The 20,279-nt window shown below is 42.8% G+C and overlaps 1 protein-coding gene across 2 annotated transcripts in view; it reads right to left on the reverse strand.

The window, feature by feature from the left end:
- The window catches only part of LOC143927871 (extracellular serine/threonine protein kinase FAM20C-like), a 304,483-nt gene extending 284,757 nt beyond the window's left edge, over positions 1-19,726 (reverse strand). The window contains exon 1 of one of the 2 annotated variants that reach the window (XM_077452308.1): positions 19,134-19,726. In XM_077452308.1, the coding sequence (XP_077308434.1) occupies positions 19,134-19,570 (437 nt within the window). In that variant the 5' untranslated portion in view covers positions 19,571-19,726. The remainder of the gene's footprint in view (positions 1-19,133) is intronic. The other variant, XM_077452309.1, reaches the window with a different exon arrangement.
- Between the last annotated feature and the right edge of the window lie 553 nt (positions 19,727-20,279).

Raw genomic sequence — 20,279 nt, forward strand, 5'->3', positions numbered from 1 at the left:
TGGTTAAGGAGAGAGCTCTCAGATATATAATCACAGTCTTTCGTACAATTCTGTCTCAGCTTACAGAGCTGTCCTTTGGGAATGTTGTTCACCCATAAAGGGTGATGACAGCTATCATAGTGCAAATATGAATTGCCTGCGGTCGGTTTAGTGTAATTACGAGCAAAGATATTACTACCTTCATGGTTGAGCTCAAGATCAAGGAAAGCTAAGCTCTCCTTATTCCAAACTGCAGAAAAAGAGAGGCCTAGGTCATTTGGGTTGCAATAAGTGATGAAATCATCAGCCTGGGATGAAGTACCATCTCAGATAATGACGATATCATCAATATATCGACCAAAAAACACCACTTGTTGGGCAAAGGGATTGTTATTCTATATATATCGCTTTTCCACTCACCGATTGTATGTCCGATGCTTTATATACACTGCACATGTGTGAAACTCTGCCCTCGTCACCCGCACCTGATGTTCTTTCTAGGCGCAGTGAGAGAGGACATGGCGGAGAGACAGCAGGTGCGTAATTCTAGTAACGATGAGGAGGAAAAGCCAGAGCCAGAAATGTCACGATCCCGGAGGAGATTTAAGGCCTCAAATATGGCCTTTGTTGAGATGGTGGACATCTTGAAGAGGGCCGACTATGATGGGAAGTATGAACTGTACCTAAACCCAAATGTGAGAAAGGCCAAGATCATGTTTAAAGTTCTGAAGAGTCTGCACAGGAATTTTGGGGTATGACGATCCAAGGAGCAATTGAGGAAACGCTGGTCAGACCTGAAATTGAGGGAGCAGGATCAGCGCAGAAGGATCAAGAAAGTGCTTCTAAAAAGTAAGTTGTTGTCGTGTGTCTTATTATTATTATTACTTGCATGCTGCTCCATGTGCTTTTCTTAACTGTTGTACAGTTTAGTAATCGTTTGTAGTAAACATTGTTTGTTTGTTTGCGAACTAATAATACAATGTCTTTTGCAGATGTAGGGTTAACTAAATTTGGCCATGCCTATTTGTATTAAAATAAGTTTCGTACATTGTTGTCTAGATGTGTTTGTAACTAGAATGAAATGCAAACTTGGTTCAGTGTAATGTAAGGAGAGGACACTTAGCAGCTGTTTACACATCTGGACTCAGGAGCACTAGTGTGAGACACCAGAACAAACATTTTAGGGTGTCCCACACAGGTGCTCCAGGGGATACTAGGGGTGTCTCCATATGTGAATATTGTCCAAAAAAGGTAAGTATTCCAGCTTTGGTAAGGGAATACATCATGTATTCAGCTTGGAACTCTGCCAAAACAGACAATTGTATCACACTTCCAAGCAATGTTTCATATTCCTATTTCTGGCCTCAAATATCTGTGTACTAAGTATTCCTTTTGTTTCATTCTCATAGGGGAGAAAAGACTCAGGACATCTGAGGACATCAGGGACCCCCCACCTCCTAAAGAAGTGGAACTCAGCATACAACCTGAGGATGTGGAGGAAGGAGAGGTGGATGATGTGGTTGAAATAGTGACCACAACAGATGAGTGTCTGAGACCACAGCTTCAGGTAATAGATGTGTCAGGGCTGGCTTAGCCCTTCCTCTTCTGGGCTGGCCGCTCAGCTGTCGGCTAATTGCCAGCTCTCTTCTCTCTCCACAGTTACCAGCTGTTCCCAATGATGCTCGTCTGACCTGCCTATTTAAAAGCCTTCCACCTTACTTCTCCTCTGCCTTCGCGTTGGTCACATCACAAGGAACGATCTCCTGCAGTTTGTTTCAAGACTGGCTTGCTGACATCCCTCCTGGCTCCTTATCCTGCTTGCTCTCCTTGGATCGCTGACTTCAGGCCTGGCTGATTACCCGATCTGGTTAATGAACTTTGGACTGGCTGACTACCCGATCTGGTTAATGAACTTTGGACTAGCTGACCACCCGATCTGGTTACTGGACTCTGGCTATGCTTGACTACGCTTTTTCTATTTACCTTTTTATTTTTATTAATAAACAAATGTGATTTGATTGTACTTCTGTCTCAGTCTGATTCATGGTTTCTGACAAGATTCCTGCATATTTATAATACATGTTGTGTTTTCTGATTTTAGGTGATGTGCATGCTGTGGAAGAAAAATCTACTCATTTCACCAGTGAAAGTTTGCAAATGCTAATGCAGGACATAATGGTGTGTAGTCGGGATTTAGACATCATAAAGCAAAAAACCAATGATGATGAACAAAAAACGAAGAACATGATTGTATTAGGGAGAATCTAAATAACAACTATATGACACCATTTTTTTATTTTTTGGAGACATTTCTTAAACTTTGTATACATTTTAAAAGCCAAATTTTGAAGATGCACACAGAGTGTCAACATGTGCTATCTGCCATCATGGCATATCAATGTATGCGTTTTGTGGGTGCAACCTCTTCCTCGCAACTCTAGTAGGTGAGAGGAAGGGGTTGCACCCCCAAAACACATCCTTTGATTCCCCCATGATGGGAGCTAGCACATGTTGACATTAGGCATGTGATCAGGAGGGAAATCCCAATTTTGAATCCCAATTTGTGTGCATCTTCAAAATCTGGCTTTTACAGGGTTGATGAAGGCAATATCAATACAGTTTTGACATACTAATGTCTAATATTGCCTTCAATTTTTGTACGTTGAACTTTGTAAGTTCCAGTGTTGTGTATGTTATGGTTTGAAACATGCCTGTTAAAGCAAAATCTATAACTAAAAATGTCAAATTTCGTTAAACAAAGAAGTATTTTTGAAGGAAAAATGTTTTACAATGCACATGCTTATGTGCACAGAGTTTTTATACTCAACAATGTGGGGCTTCTTCTTTCAATGCACAATACCAGTTTTTGCATTAAGTTGTTGATTTCAGTGACAATGGGGGTTATTTAATAAAGAAAAATCCACTTGGCACTACAAGTGCACTAGGAGAACCGAGGAGACAGCTAAAAGAAACACAAGTAGTAAATCAAATTCAAGATGATTTCAGATCAAAATAATTTTTTCTTTTATAAAAGGATCAAAAATTAGCTGGCATAGCAATGGCCCCCCTACCCGTAAAATAGTCTAGATACTTTTGCTGCACATCATGGCCGCTTTGGGGGGGGGGGAAGCCAGGATTGCCAGCTTCCAGGGCCGTCATTGTAGTTATGTCCTGAATTATGGCCTCAGGCTCTACTGAGGCCATAGTTCTACATTTATACTCCGCCATGTTTATTGCTGTAAGGAATAGGCGGAACCAGCTGGCCATTATACCAAACGCATTCTCCACCACTCTTCTGGCTCTTGCCAGCGGGTAATTAAAAACCCTCTTCTCCAGAGTGAGGGTCCTCTGGGGGAATGGCCTCATCAGATGTTTACCCAGACCAAATTCTTTATCTGCAACAAACACAAATGGGAGTCCTTCAACGTTCTATTCCGCAGGTGGCAATCCCAAGCCACCACTCTGGAGATGTCGGTAGAACTCGGTCTGGGCAAAGACTCCACCATCCGACATCTGCCCATTCTTCCCCACATTCACATATAGAAAATCATATGTCTCCGACACCACCGCCATTAATACGATAATATTAAACCACTTATAGTTAAAATAGTATGACCCAGAGTGGGGTGGGGGGACGATGTGGACACGTTTCCCATCGACTGCCGCTCCGCAGTTTGGAAAGTTCCAACGCTCGGCAAACTGGGAGGCCACAGTCTGCCATTCCTGTGGCGTTGAAGGAAACTGTGGAGTCAAAACAGAAAAAATAAAATTTGTAATTTTGCACATAACATTGCAAGCAGATTAGACACAAACATTCTTGGCCAACATCAGTATAACATTTATTTTAAGGAGTATTTAAAGACAAAAATATAAGGTACACTTATCAGATTCCTCACCCCCTCTGATGGCCCATTGTAAAAATTTTAGAGGGGGTTCCAAATGAGTTTGGGACCCCCAAAAAAGCCTATGGCACTCTGCCTGAATTTAAAGACAACAATAACATTTGTACACATTTTAGAGGGTGTACAGGGTAAAGCACTACAATGGAGCTGACAAAATACATTGTTAAGTGACTAAACTAGGTGTATATGGGTCCAGGATAGCATACTGGGGAGGTAAGTGAAGCAAATATGCATGAATGACAAAAAAAGGAGCATTAAAAGCCTACAGCATGCATGAGGATAAAGAGGACATTCACAGCATAATACAATCATGGTAATAAGGGAATGATGAAAGAAATACAATACATTAGCAAACATTAAATACATATAATGTGATGTTAAAGGAGAAATCTTACCTTAATATAGTCCTTCTGCAGGACCTGAATGATGGCAGAACAGGTCTCTGGAATAATGATCCCCAGAGCCTGGGGGGAGATGCCTGTCGAGAACGTGAGGTCCTGCAAACTTCTCCCTGTCGCCAAGTACCGCAAGGTGGTGACTAGCCTCTGCTCGGGAGTGATGGCTTGCAGCATGCGGGTGTCCTGCTTTGTAATATAAGGGGACAGCAAAGCCAAATATGGTGAAAATCAGGATCCGTCATCTATCATCCATCATCTGAATCATCAGGATTATTCTCCTGGATCTCCCGCAACAAAGGCATATGACAGAATTGGGCATGCTGGAGCAACCAATTCTTGGTCCATGAACTCCTCCCCACCCTGTTCATGGACTGGGCTTGGGTCAAAGCAAGAACCCCAACATCAAGCCCCCACACAGCATGAACTCTACAATGAGTATGTAACTGCCACATGGCTTCAAAATGGTCGGCAAGTCAGAACGAACTAACAGAACGCACTGAAAACCAGAAAAGCCTGAGAAGAGTGAGCTGAAAATCATAAATGAGCGGATAAGAACGCACTGAAAATCAAATACGTACTATAATAATAATACGCACTGAAACCCAGATGCGAACTGACTACATGTACTGAAGAACAGATACAAACCCATGAGCACAAACTGAGCAGTAATGATTGGAAAAGCACGAGTCTGAAAAGTGCGAATCGTCTCTTACCAAACTTCTACTAACACGAGATAAACACGAGATAAGCAGAAGGAGCCCAAAGGGTGGAACACTGGCTATTGAACTTCTTCTTTATAGTCCCATCGTACGTGTTGTACGTCACCACGTTCTTGACAGTCGAAAGTTCAGAGAACTTTTGTGTGACCGTGTGTATGCAAGCCAAGCTTGAGTGGAACTCCATCGGAAAAAACATCCAAGATTTTTCAGACGAAAACTCAGATTGTGTGTAACGGGTTTTCTTCTTATGCCCTGTACACATGACCGGTTTTCCCTTCGGAATAAACTCTTAAAAAAATAAAAGGTTTTTCCGATGAAGTTCCCACAGAATTCCGCTGAAACTGTCTTGCGTACACACAATCACACCAAAGTCCAATCATCAAGAACGCGGTGATGTACAACACATATGACAGGACTAGAAAAAGGAAGTTCAATAGCCAGTAGCCAATAGCTTCCGTCTCGTACTTGCTTCACAGCATACGTAGTTTTTGGTCCATCGGAACAGCATACGGACGACTGGTTTTCCCGATAGGAATTGGTTCCGTTGGAAATATTTAGAACATTAGTTCTATTTCTAGGTCTGTCAGAATTTTTGAAAAAAAAAGTCCAATGAGGCATACACAGGACCGGAATATACTATGAAAAGCTTCCGTCTGACTTTTTTTGTCAGACATGTGGCTTGTCTGTATGCGGCATAAGATTACCCTGTATTTGGCTCCATCCATCTTCCCATCAACTCTGACCAGCTTCCCCCTGCTGAAGAAAAGCATCCCCACAACATGATGCTGACACCACCATGCAGGGCAGAACTTAGGGTGGTGGGGGCCTCTGGGCTTAAGTCACTTTCGGGCCCTACCTTCTATACATTACCGTATTCATCGGCATATAACACACACTCCAAGTTTAGAAGGGAATTTTAAGGAAAATTTTTTTTAGGAATGAAGTTTAAGGAAAAAAACTTACATTTAAATACCCATCAATGCAGCCTTATTAGTGTCCATCTGCAGCCTTGTACAGTGTCATTTGCAGCCTTGTCAGTGTAGCCTTGTCATTTGCAGCCTTGCCCCAGTGTCATTTGCAGCCTTGAAGTTTAAAAATGGCGCCGCCGAGATACAGAGTCCTGTGTATTGCGGCGGCTCTTGGGTCCTCTCGGTGGCTCTCTGCAGCTCTTGGGTCCTCTTGGCGGCTCTCGGGTCCTCTCGCAGTCCTGAGCAGAGCCGAGAGTAGCTGAGTGTACTCGGCTCGGCTCACAGTCACGCCCAATCCCTGTGTTATGTTCATCATAGGGCGGGACTGGGCATGACTGTGAGCGGAGCTGAGCCGAGTACGCTCGGCTATGTATCTCAATGGGGACCCCTATCGGGCGGGGCCCATGGGCTTGAGCCCAGTCAAGCCCAATGGTAAGTCCAGCCCTGCCACCATGTGTCACGGTGGGGATGGTGTGTTCTGGGTGATGTGCAGTGTTTGTTTTCTACCACACATAGCATTTTGCTTTTATGCCAAAAAGTTCAATTTTGGTCTCATCTAACCAGAGCACCTTCTTCCACATGTTTACTTTGTCCCCCACATGGCTTCTTACAAGCTAGAGATGGGACTTATGGTTTTCTTTCAACAATGGCTTTCTCCTTGCCCCTCTTCCATAAAGGCTATATTTGTGGAGTGCACAACTAATAGTTGTCCAGTGTACAGATTCTCCCACCTGAGCTGTGAATCTCTGCAGCTCCTCCAGAGTTACCATGGGCCTCTTGGCTGCTTCTCTGACTAATGCTCTCCTTGCCCGGCCTGTCAGTTTAGGTAGATGGCCAAGTCTTGGTAGGTTTGCAGTTATGTCATGCAGTCGGATGATGGATTGAACAGTGCTCATTGAGATGTTCAAAGCTTGGAATATTTTTTTTTCTATAACCTAACCCTGCTTTAAACTTCTCCACAACTTTATCCCTGACCTGTCTGGTATGTTACTATGCTATTGTTTTTCCTGAACATTGTCAATGAGATCCATAAGGGGCAGTTGTGTAATAAGTAAAGTATCTGAAGCATCCATATCATTTTAACTAGATTCATCCTACCAACCACTGACAAATGTTTTACATTTGGCTCTAAGAGACTGAAGGAGGGGATCCAAACTGAGGTCTATGACCACTTTGGGATGGGAGAGGGTTCCTTGTATGGGATTAGGAAGGAGGTTTATTAGGAGGAGCATTGATTTGTCCCAGTGAACCATGAGACCAGAGAAGTCAAATTCCATCAGCATCTGTACCATTGCCCTGGTAAGGAAGGCCTGGGTGTCAGACAGAAATAGAAGGGTATCATTGGCCTTTAATGCCACCTTTTCCTCATCCTCTCAATGCCGCTACTAGTGGTTCTATAACTATGGCAAATAGTTGAGGCAATCCAATGTTAATAGGGTTGTTTAATGGGATTTGCATATTCAGAACGACTGTACATATGTTGAGTGCTGTGGATTTATTAGGCATAAAGCCTATTTGACCGGGGTGTATATTGTTTTGGATCACTTTGGATAGTCTCTTTGCCTGTACCTTGGCTAAGATTTTGATATCAGTTGTTAAAAGGGTGATAGGGCAATATGAATCAGATGGGAGTGGATTTTTATCTTTCTACCACTACTACTACTACCACTGTATCCTCATACATAGAGTCCAGTAAGAGACTTTTAGAGCACTGTTAGGAGCATCTAGAAGTGGAGGGAGAAGTACGGATTTAAAGTGTTTATATACAGTAATTCGATGTGGATGCCTTCTGTCCCAGGAGACTTACAGTTTGTAAAGCTCATGACGGCAGTTAGAATCCGCAATACACCTTCAAGGGTATTGCGGATTCTAACATGGATTGAGCCTTCATGGAGGGCTAGGTTAGTGGAATGTTATGGATAAACTTTTCTATTTGAAAGAGTGGCAAAAGTGGGAAGCATATAGTTTTAAATATAAGCTTGTAAAAACATCAAAGTGTTACTAAACCCAGTAATATGAAAATTGTTAATCCGCCCCCCAGTGCCCAAAGCTTATAAATCTTCTTTTTACATTACAATACTGCCACTATATGCCTTTTTGGCTGATCTGTATACCACGGTCACGTGATAAACTGCGAGGTTTGCCTGAGTGCTGAGTGTTCAGGTAGGAGGAGATTTCCACTACAGCCTTGACAGTGTGCTCATGCTGTTATGGGAGGCGGATCATCCATGAATCTGAATCAAGATGTTACATCCCACCCAGGGACTGGGCTGTCATTTAGGATCTGTATACAAACCCAAATGTGTGATGTCAATACCCTGTGACCTGAAAATCTCAGCTAAACAAGGAAATGTTCTCTCCAGCAATAGAGACCAAACTGAGCATGTGCAGTTTTACTACCCTCACTGTGTCTTATCTGGCCTTGCCAAGAGAGATCCTGCCGGAGGGGGAGGATCTGTCTGGCTGCGCCAGTTGCGCATTCCTGCATGCATGTGCATGGTGTTTGACCCTCGGCCTGTACCTGGACTTTGCCTCTTGTCTCCTGTGATCGACCCTCGGATTGCCTTTTGTCTCAGCGTCTCTGCTTACTACTAGTTCTTGGACTTTTGAACAGTGTTTGACACTTGGCCTGCCTTTGGACTTTGTTTATCGCCTGACAGACTTATAGCTGTTGCTTCCTGGACCCTCCCGGGGTCGCTACTTACCTACTCTGCATAAGTTACCCCTTGATCTCCAAGCAAGTAAGCTGTCCTGCTGGTAGCTTGTGCCTCTTGGTGCCAACCACTCTCTGTGCCATCTTTAGGAGTGGTGTGCGCCAAGTCGCAACAGCGACCGCTCTCTGCATCTTGGCCTCGGTGAGTACTCCTTTTATGATAGTACGAACCAGCCATGACAGAGGCCGACAAAGCGGGTTCTCCTTTGGAAATCTTATGCCAGCAAGTCACGGCTCTCACGGAAGCGGTGCAGAAATTGCAGGAGGGCTACACGCAAATTGACGGCCTGCTCCAGCAAATCCAGCACAAGCCTCCACCAGGGGAGCATCTGCACCTCAGATCCAGTCACCACCCACTATGATGATGGCAGTGCCCGAGCCCAGAGTACCCATGCCTGAGCGATTTTCAGGCGTCCAGAAAAAATTCAGAGCTTTCAAAAATGCTTGCTCCCTGTACCTGGCTCTGTAACCCAGGACTTTTTCTTCCGAGATTGTCTGATTTGTCTTGAGAAGTCGGATTTATCATCTCTCTATTGTCCGAGGAACCCCAAGCTTGGGCCCTTCTGCCCTGGAAACTGCCAACGTCTTTATAAAGGAGATTATCAGGCTCCACAGGGTTCCCAACAGCATAATCTTGGGTAGAGGTTCCCAGTTTACCTCCAAATTCTGGAAGGAACTCTGTAAGGTACTAGAAATTAAGGTTTGTCTCTCATCCGCATACCACCCCCAGAATAATGGACAGACAGAGCGAGCAAATCAAAGCTGTACACCCACTACTTTACATTGTAGCAAAGTGTAATTTCTTCAGTGTTGTCACATGTAAAGATATAATAAAATATTTATAAAAATGTTATGGGTGTACTCACTTTTGTGAGATACTGTATATCTCAGGGCAAGATGACACTGCCCCTTTAAAAAGTGGGTAAGGACATTGTGGGCTGCAGGCTCTCACTACTATGCAGTCTGTGAAGTGGCTAACAATGTTGTGTCCCATGGCCCCGTATCACTTTGCAGTATGTAATTAAGCCTCCTTTCACTCTCTGGTGTCTGGAAGCGGTGGTGTTGACACTCTCATAACTAGAGGTCAAAACAAATATTACAAAGAGAGAGAGAGATTGAGAGAGAGAGAGAGAGAGAGAGAGAGAGGCACTGTGGCAGATAGTCAAACCTCATGTTATCACCATGATTAACTGTCTGGTTGGTTCCTGATCACTAGTCTAAAACCATCAGCTGTTAGTGACAGTTGAGCACTCCTAGCTCTAAAATGGATAATTTATTAACATTCTCACAGTACAGGAGGGTACCGAGAGAATGTTAATCTACAGACTACAGTTGTGAAAGGTTTAAAGACAAACATAAAGTATCAAGCTTAGACTTAGAAAGAAGTTTTGACGAGTCCGGCGGACAATCCGGCTGTCTGTGTGCTAGTCTGCCGGACTTTTGAAATGAACGGACTTGCTCACACATGGAGAGAAGTCCGTTCATTTTGAATGTGGCTCCAGGTATACAGGACTAGTGAAGCAGGTCAATGTCGCCACCTTCATCAGCGAGATTGATACCTCGCTAGCCCCGTCACGTGGTATGAATCTAAAGGGGAAGCCCCCAAAAAAATGGCGTGGGGATCTCCTCCCAAGTCCATATGAGACCCTTATCTGAGCACACTGCCCGGCCGATCAGGAAAGGGGGTGGGCACGAGCAAGCGCCCCCCCCCCTCAGCCGTACCAGGCCGCATACCCTCAACATGGGGGGGAAAACATCTTGTTCCCATGTTGATGACAAGGGCCTCTTCCTGACAACCCTGGCCGTTGGTTGTTGGGGTCTGCGGGTGGCGGGCTTATCGGAATCCGGGAGCCCCCTTTAATAAGGGGGCCCCCAGATACCGGCCCCCCACCCTATGTGAATGAGTATTGGGGTACCATGTACCCCTACCCATTCACATAGGGAAAAAAAGTGTAAAGAAAAAAACAACACGTTTTTAAAATAATTTATTGCACAGCTCCGGTGGTCTTCTGTCTTGGGGGGTCTTCTCGACAGAATCCTTTGCTATCTTCTGCTAGCTCTTTTACTAGCGGAGGAGCCCGGCTTTCTTTTTAGTCCCCGCCGCCTTCCGGGAGTCTTCTTCCGACTTCGGGGGTCTTGTCCCCCTCTTCGGTTCTTCTTGCCAGGCCTCCGCCTTCTTCTTCCAGCTCTTTTACTAGCAGTGGCCCAGTCTTCTGTCGCTGCCGCCTCTTCTTCTGACTTCGGGGGTTTTGTCCCCCTCTTTGGTTCTTCTTGCTGGGCCTCCGTTATCTTCTTCCATCTCTTTTACTAGCGGTGGCCCGGGCTTCTGTCGCCGCGGCTGCCTTCTCTTCTTCTTCCTTGAGATGTTGACTCGACACTCTCTCTGGCCGCAATGACAGGGGTGCGTTGTGCAGCGACTTATATAGGGACAATGGGAGGGGTCACCGGGTGATGTCACATGGTGACCCCACCCCCTGGTGATGTCACAGTCCCGGAGGATGCTGGGCTGTGACATCATAAGGGGTGGGGTCACCATGTGACCTCACATGGTGACCCCGCCCATTGCCCTTATATAAGTTATCGTACAATGCGTCCCTGTCATTGCGGCCAGAGAGAGCTCACGAGGGCTCAGGAATGCTCGCTGGTCCCCAACCCCTTTCCTGACCGGTCAGGTTGCGTGCTCGGAAAAGGGTCTCATATGGACTTTGGGGGGGACCTCCACGCCATTTTTTCGGCGTAGGGCTTCCCCTTTAAGTCCATACCAGGTGACGTGGCTAGCAAGCTGTCAATCTTGCTGATGGAGGCGGCGACATTGACCTCCTTCGCTAGTCCCGTCTACCTGGAGCCGCGTTTAAAATGAACAAACTTTTCTCGGTGTGTGGGCAAGTCCGTTCAAGTCCGCCAGACTTTCTGAACGAGCGGACCTGCCCACACACGAACATGGGGACAAGGTGCTCTGGGGTGGGGGGGCACAGGGCTCCCTTTCCCCAAAGCACCCTCCCATGTTGAGGGCACGTGGCCTGGTACGGCTCAGGAGGGGGGGGGGGGTGCTCGCTCGTCCCCACCCTCTTTCCTGAGCAGCCGGGCTGCGTGCTCAGATAAGGGTCTACAATGGACTTTCGGGCGGCGACATTGACTTCCTGCGCTAGCCCGTCTACCTGGAGCCACATTCAGAATGTACAGACTTTACTCCATGTGTAGGCAAGTTCGTTCATTTCAAAAGTCCAGTGGACCCCCACCATAGTCCGGCGGATTTTCCACCGGACCTAGTCCGCCAGAAAAGTCCGGTCGTGTGTGGGCAGATCCGCTCGTTCGGAAAGTCTGGCAGACCTTCGCTGTAAAGTCAGGTGGGTTGTCCGCCTGACTAAGTCCGCCGGATAGTCTGATCACATGTATGCGGCATTAGAGGCGCCTCTCTACTCTGTAGCTCCTGCTGGATTTTGCTTCTAATCCCCTTGTGGAGGCTTCCATTTGTGGATGGATATTTTATGGTTACACAACCTGGTCACATTATAATCTTTTTATATGGACTATAAACTGAAGGACCTATGAATAAATGGTTGTGGAATGAATCATTTGAGATCCCATTATTTCTTATGGGGAAATTTGCTTTGATATACAAGTGCTTTGGATTACAAGCATATTTCTGGAACAAATTATGCTCGCAATCCAAGATTTTACTGTATTTAAAGCCAAAAATTTTCTTTCATATTTTGGATAGCAAAGAAAATGGTGAAACCCCGTCAGGATTTATTTCCATCTGTGTCCCATTGGGAGGATTTTCCCATCACTTCCTGCTCTTCACACACAAATGAAGTTAAGAGAAAATCTCCTTAAAGTGAAGGAAATTCCTCCCAATTGTTACTAAACAATTGTAACCCACTGAGAGATAGCTGTTCTTTTACTTTCCTTCCTCATGACCATGGTTACTAGGACAAATAGAAAGAGTGAATTCCCATAGTGGGGCACAGAAGTCACAAAAAACTTGACAGAGTTTCTAACACTTGCCCATCCTAAAAAACTAAAGGGAAAAGTTTTAGCTTTAGACCCCTTTCACACCACACCGTCCTTTGCATCGGCGGTAAAACGCCGCTATTTTTAGCAGCGTTTTACCGCCGGATTTGCGGCGCATTTCGGTCGCTAGCGGGGCGCTTTTACCCCCGCTATCGGCCGCGAAAGGGTTAAAACCGCTGGCAATAGGCTGCAATAGCGGCGTTTTGCCGGCGGCATTACAGCGCTGCCCCATTGATTTCAATGGGGAGCAGCGGTGGAGGAGCGGTAAACACACCGCTCCTTCACCGCTCCAAAGAAGCTGCTGGCAGGACTTTTTTCTGACGTCCTGCCAGCGCACCGCTGTAGTGTGAAAGCCCTCGGGGCTTTCACACTACACACAATGGTGCAGCTTCTTTAGGGCGGATTGCATGCACTATTTCTAATGCTATAGCGCCTGCAAAACGCCCTGGTGTGAAAGGGGTGTTAGATGCATTTTAAACTTTATTTTTGAAAAAAGCGAAAGATAGGCTTTCTATCTTGGGGAATTCAGGGTTGGGGGCAGGAAAGATTTGTACATCATAATGCTCAGCATACTAACTGTCTAACACCCCTTCTTCCAGACCATATACACCTTGACTAGGTTGGTTTCACAACAGGCTGGGATGCCCGTGATAACACCTTGAAAACTATCTCTTTAACTGAATATGCTCAAATAATTTGCAGGCTTGCCTTTTATCAGTGGAAAAGGCATTCGGCCATGTTTACCTGGATTTCCATCAGGCTACTCATCACCAAATTGGACTGGGATCCAACATTCTCCATAAAATTTTTGCTCTAATGGAATCCTCTCAGACCTATCTTAATTCGCAATGGAACTCGTCAGAGATGCCCCCTTTCTCCTCTCTTATATGTTCTGACCATGGAACACCTTGCCATTGGCCTCTACAATAACCCAGCTATCAAGGGTATTGAGGTGGGTTCCCATCACTACAAATTGTCTCTCTATGCAGATATTCTTCTTTTTTATATCTCTTCCCCGCTTATTTCTTTAAGCGGGGAAAATTACCTTCTTACTCCTGATATCATGTGCCTAATATGGACCAACCCAATAGACAGACCACATACAGATGCCTTGGCCCTTCTGGTGATCTCTACTCTCCGTACACAGGAATCTTATATAGGGAAGGGTTTACGCATGTGGAGAACTCGCCCGCTATCACCTCCTTTTGAGACTCTTGCATATCCTCCTACTCTTCATCAATCTCAATTTCTTCTTTGGAGAAAGGAAGATAAACTGGTGCTTTGTCACACCCTGCATGGCAGTACATTGATCTCACTGTCACAATGGTTAGGGTCCTGTCATAACCAGGCTAGATAAAATCGTGTACCAAATCAGCGCAACCATCAATTGTAAAATAAACACACAAATAATGCCTTACAACCCAGGCAAAAATGCAGCCAACACTCCCTTGGTGTGTTCACAGCCAACCACCATACAAAACTACCTAAAAAATGTGTAAGTAAGCGTGGCCCTATGTTCAGCATTGCCATTTTCTTTCTATTATAGGCCTCTATAATTATGACTGCGCCTGATGAGTGGATAGACTCCACAAAACAAGTAGAGCTTTGCCTTATGCTATACCGTATAATCATGTGATTCTGAGATTCCACATCAACAATGCTATGTTCTTTTATCATGACAATTATGTTGATTGTGAACCCTTATTTTTATACTGCTATATACTTATGTATTATTATCCTGAGAATGGTTGTAAATTATGATACTATGATGTACAATAAACTGTCAATGTATTCTTTATCTTATCGTGTTATTTTATTACTATTTGTAATTCATGTATACTTTGTGGAATCCACCATCATGTGACCCTTATTTTAGTTGTGCTTCATTTAAAGTCCCAACCCCTTTTTCTACTGGCAATACTAGGGATGGAGATGAATGATTTTTCCCTTTCATTGCCTCATACAAAGTCCCAACCACTCCTTTACCCCCCTTCCCCCCTTTTCTATCCACGCAATTAGAAACACCTAAAAATAATGTGAATAATGAAATAAACAATCATCTCAAAAAAGTCTGTGAAACCACTTGTGTACTATAAATATTCTTCTCTCTTCGCAGTGATTCTGGTGACCCACCACCAACAGGTGAAGTGCTAGCTCACATTAAATAGGTGACCCCACTATATGTGCTCTCCATTCACCCACAATTATTGCAGAAAAAACAAGATTAAAAACACTCACAAGAACATCGGGATAACAGGCATGTAAAAACCATCAGCACTTTGATTGCGCTTCCTCAGTAGGCCTATTGAGTTTTTGTTCTGTTTCATGATAGAACATACTGAAGATCGAAAAACGAAGATGGGAAGGAAGCAGATATAGCCCTGGATGGGAAGATAAGGAAATCTCATTGCATTCTCTATAGGAGGAGTGTATTTAAGGCTTATTTGACTCTGTAGTGGGGTCAGATATTTAAGGTTAGTGAGCACTTCACCTGTTGGTGGTGGGACGCCAGAAGCACTGAGAAGAGAGAAGAATATTTATAGTACACGAGTGGTTTCACAGACTTTTTTGAGATATTTGTTTATTTCGTTATTCACATTATTTTTAGGTGTATGTAATTACGTGGAGTTGTGTTAGAGTCATTAGTAGACTTCACATATTTATATCACTATTTTATTAGATGAATTTAGATTTAGTAGTATCCACTCACATACCCACTGTGCCACACTTATTTACACATTTTTTAAATAACCAGGCTAGAGGTTGGATGGAATACTCCCAACTCTGACATTATCTCACCACAACTGTCCTAACTAGACCACTCATTGATTTTGAGTGCTTGCTGCCCCAGTCTGCCAGGCTGGAACACCCCCTGTCTCACATATACCAAGTTTTGCTGAAGACCTCCCTACAGCATTCCCCACCATTCATTACTAAATGGGAACAGGAACTTAATATCCCTGGGGATGACTTTGACTGGGACAAAATACTGACATTTACTTATAAGACCTCTATATCTTCTAGAGCACAAGAGTGCAAATATAAGATCCTCGTCAGGTGGTATTGTTGCCCTACTACCCTGCATAAAATACATCTATCCATTCCAAACATCTGTTGGAGACGTTTTCAGGCCCCAGGCACCATGACTCATTTGCAGCACTTGCCCACTCATAACTCCTTTCTGGGCAAATATTTCACTTCTACTATGATTTAGTTGGGGACAAAATTGTTAACTCTCCACTAATTATTTTGCTATCAATGATGCCTGGATCCTATATACAAAACTTTAAAAAATCTTCTTTGACACTTCTTAACTTCTGTACTTTTATTGCCAGGGCATGGCCAAAACCACAACCCCCATCTTTTGTAGAATGGGCCTGTAAAATGGATTCTATTTGCCATCTAGGAAATTTGATCTCCTGGGGAAACAGATAAAACGGACGATTACACCTTGACCTGGTTGGTCTGGAATCACTTCCGACATTCCTCTAAATTCACCTCCTACCTTTGATCTCCCTGTCATACTACTTGCTATCTTTCTTGGATACCCATTTTTATCTCTCCTCATAGTGGGTCTTACCCCCCCCCCCTATTTTTGTTCTTCTACCCTGGTTATTACAATTACATTACTGTTGTTAAATATACCCCTGAGGAGGGTTTCCTTCTTACTCCTCGTTGAAAGGTCTTTTGATGTTTCTTATGTTACGGATACTGGAATACTACTGAAATTTCACTCCATTCAAATGTTGGACGTTTGCCTACCTCACACCCCATTTACCTAGGTGATTATCCTTTATATCTACCTTTCGGAGAATTACTATTTTGTACTTTGATTTCCCTTACATACTAGTATGTATAGCCTACTGTTACTGATACTACTACTGATACTGTACTAAATGGATAGATCTAAACCTAAACCTTATGATCCTTTTGTTATCCCCTTTTTTTTATGTGTATTTGTGTAACAACATAAAGACCAATAAACAAAGATTAAACACAATGCTCAGAATAAAGTTGAATGTGTGGTTTTAAAAGGGCATATTTCTATTTTTTGCTGGCTGCAATGTATTTTTGACAGCCTGTCCAGATGCACTGCATTGATAATAGCTGCATATATTTTTCACAGGGAATATTTACTAATTGCTGCAGATGCAAATTCTTTAAAGGGCTTTTTTTGTGAAAACAGTAATATGTGCATCAGCACAGAGGTTAATTTGTTCCTTTGGGAGAACATATGATGGAGTGATTTGCAAGCAGATTTTTGAAGATGAGGGAAAAGCATTATCACCCCCATAACACATAAGTACACATTTAATAGTTGGGTTTATATTTACGTTAACAAACAACAGTTTTCTCTTCCCCCCCCCCCCATGCTGGGGTGCAATTTGTTATGTGCCCTACCAAAATGCTCAGATATGTAGAAACAAATATCCATTTTAACCACTTTAGCCCCGGAAGATTTGGCTGCTCAATGACCAGGCCATTTTTTGCGATTCGGCACTGCATCACTTCAACTGACAATTGCGCGGTTGTGCAACGATACACCCCAACAAAATTAACGTCCTTTTTTTCACACAAATAGAGCTTTCTTTTGATGCTATTTTATCATTGGTTTGGTATCATTGGTATCAGTGGTTTTTATTTTTTGCGCTATAAACAAAGAAAGAGCGAAAATTTTGAAAAAAACATAATATTTTGTACTTTTTGCTATAATAAATATCCCCAATTTTTTTTTTTTCCTCTGTTTAGGCTGATATGTATTCTTCTACATATTTTTGGGAATAAAAATGGCAATAAGCATATATTGATTGGTTTGCGCAAAAGTTATAGCGTCTACAAAATAGGGGATAGATTTATGGCATTTTTATTATTATTTTTTTTTTTTAATAGTAATGGCGGTGACCTGCGATTTTTATTGTGACTGCAACATTATGGCAGACACATTGGACACTTTTGAAACATTTTTGGAACCATTGACAATTATACAGCGATCAGTGCTATAAAAATTCACTGATTACTGTGTAAATGTCACTGGCAGGAAAGGGGTTAACACTAGGGGCAGTCAAGGTGTTAACTGTGTTCCCTGACTGTGTGTTCTTACTATAGGGGGAGGGGACTGACAGATCGTGGTTCCTAGCTATTAGGAACTCACAATCTGCTTCTCCTCTCCTCACAGAACAGGGATTTGTATATTTACACACACATGTCCCTGTTCTGCCTCTCGTCCGCGCGATCGCACATGACTGCTGGTCACGAGCATTGGCACCCCCGCAATGCACGCCTGCTATGCCACTTAAAGGTACAGCTACGACTGTTCGCAGGATCTTGCCGACTTGCCGCATTATAATGACAGCGGCTGGTCGGCAAGTGGTTAAGGAGCAAAAACTTTCCCATCGCTTTTAATCTTTTAGTGGCTTCTCTTCAGGCTGATTAACGCTAGTTACAAAAAATCAGGTGTTGCATCCAAAAATATTTAAAAAGCCTTTTTTTCCCAAGTTGTAATAAAACAAATTGGGCCGCTAAATGTAACAGTATAAAATCATTTAAAAAATCATTTACACATGCAAAATATTTGATGTCAGAATACTGCATCACTGGTGTTGTCTGGGATAATTGTACTGTTCTGGAATGCCACATACAGCTTAAAGATATCTCCTAAGCATGTAATTTAAAGCATGTAATGCACTGGTCCCCCATGACAGTCTCAGGGTCCTATTACCTTATTTGACAATCCCTTGTATTTTAGCTGTGAAAATATATATGGATAGCAGAGGGTGCATCTTTGTGTAGTGGTTATTTAAAAAGTAGACATACATAAAAATAGACAATTAGCGATTTGCACCATACAAAAGGCATAAGTGTAAACACATGTCAGCCTTTGGGGTGAATCTTCTCACAACAGGACACGCTTCCACCAGATGTGCCCTCTGCTGTTCTTTTAAAGAATCTTCAGTTTCTCAAGAGTTGCTGCACTGAAATTAACCAAACTCAGACACAATTGCTCATCTCAGGGACTTGGGTATGTTTAATAAAGTAGTACAAGGAACAACTATTATATAGAACTTGAACAACCTAAATCAGTCAAGCAGAGCCCACTTTTCTGTAATCAGTAAGTAAAAGATGAATGTTGTTACAGATCGCTACACTTTGCACATTGTTTTATCCTATTAAACTAGGCCAGTTCTGTCTGTAGGTTTCCATATGGTGTAGAGATGATTTATTATTAAATATATATTATGTGTATTAATGTATGAATGTACTTAGTTTGGTGAGGTGTTAAAGTGATGGGCGAAGATAGTTTATACTTACAGATGGGTTTCAAGTCAATATAAAAATAAGACAAAAAATATAAACATACAGTAGTGCCAGAGCCTGCCGTTGTATGGTTATATTAACTATTCTGGAAATTCTTATTTAAAATTAATACAATGGCAACTTACCACTCGTCACTTCCACTGCTTTTTAGGGTAAATTTTTCCTCTGTGTTCACTCTGAATAGCTTGTCCTCCTCTTTGATGGTTGGCATTAGGGTATTGTATAGTGGGTTCTGGAAAAGAGATGCCAGCTTTGATCCTTGATATCTTTTTGTTGCTTTTTTTTGAACATTTAGATTTATTTTTAAAGTCTTTAACATCTGACTTCCATCCACTGAAGATCCATTGCTGCCACTAAAATCTTGCAGTGTCCTTACAATTGGCATCTTCTGGACCAAATGTGTTTTGGTTCTGAGATGGTTTTGAGATGGACATGGGCAAGACACTGTTGTAGAAAAAGAAAAAATGTCTAGAGCAAAATGCATGGCAAAAGTAAAAAAAAGGAGGGACAGCACCACCAACTTAAACCTCCTTTGTACTGAAAAATGTAGACGCCGGATCATTTTAATAAAATAAGTAAATTTTTAAAAAGTTGAGTTAAAGACCTTTGTCGATAAAATACATTCATTTAAGTATCAACTGGCCATTACTACAGATCTGTGAATTGTAAGAAGAAATGACTCCTGATGCTGGCAAAAAGAAAAAAGCTTGTCATTGCAGGATTATTTGAGAGCTGTGTCAATAAAAAGATAGATGAGACTATGAGACAGAACAGGGGTCAATCAATAAACCCAGCTCCAGCCAATATTTCCCATGCAACATTTTTGGCAACATTACCTGGAAAATAATTTGCTATGGGTAATGCCAGCATAGATAAGGCTCCAAATAATAAATGGACAGATGTAGAGTTAAATAGCGTTTTTTATTTTAGGCAATTAAAAGCCCAATTCCAGACCTTTTTATAAAGGGTAACTATAAAGTTTGTCAAATTTTATTGCATTCTTGTAAAGTCCACAATGTTATAAACTCCACCACTTAGTTTGAAAGGCATGATGGGCTACACTATAAAGTATTATTCAACCCAAAGTATATGTAAAGGCAAACATGTTTTTTGAAATTTTTGGATAGAGTAAGAAAGGGTTAGACTCTCGTACGTTTCTATTGCTGTCTGTGCTCAAGGAGCTTCACTTCAGCTAAGGAGATTCACCACATTATTACTGAAACAAAAAATAAAGGGGAAATCCAAACATTTAATTTGCCACCAGAGTGGTG

The sequence above is a fragment of the Lithobates pipiens genome, unplaced genomic scaffold (assembly GCF_037356315.1).
Source record: "Lithobates pipiens isolate NorthernLeopardFrog02 unplaced genomic scaffold, aLitPip1_a1.2 Scaffold_23, whole genome shotgun sequence".
NCBI classification, from domain to species: domain Eukaryota; kingdom Metazoa; phylum Chordata; class Amphibia; order Anura; family Ranidae; genus Lithobates; species Lithobates pipiens.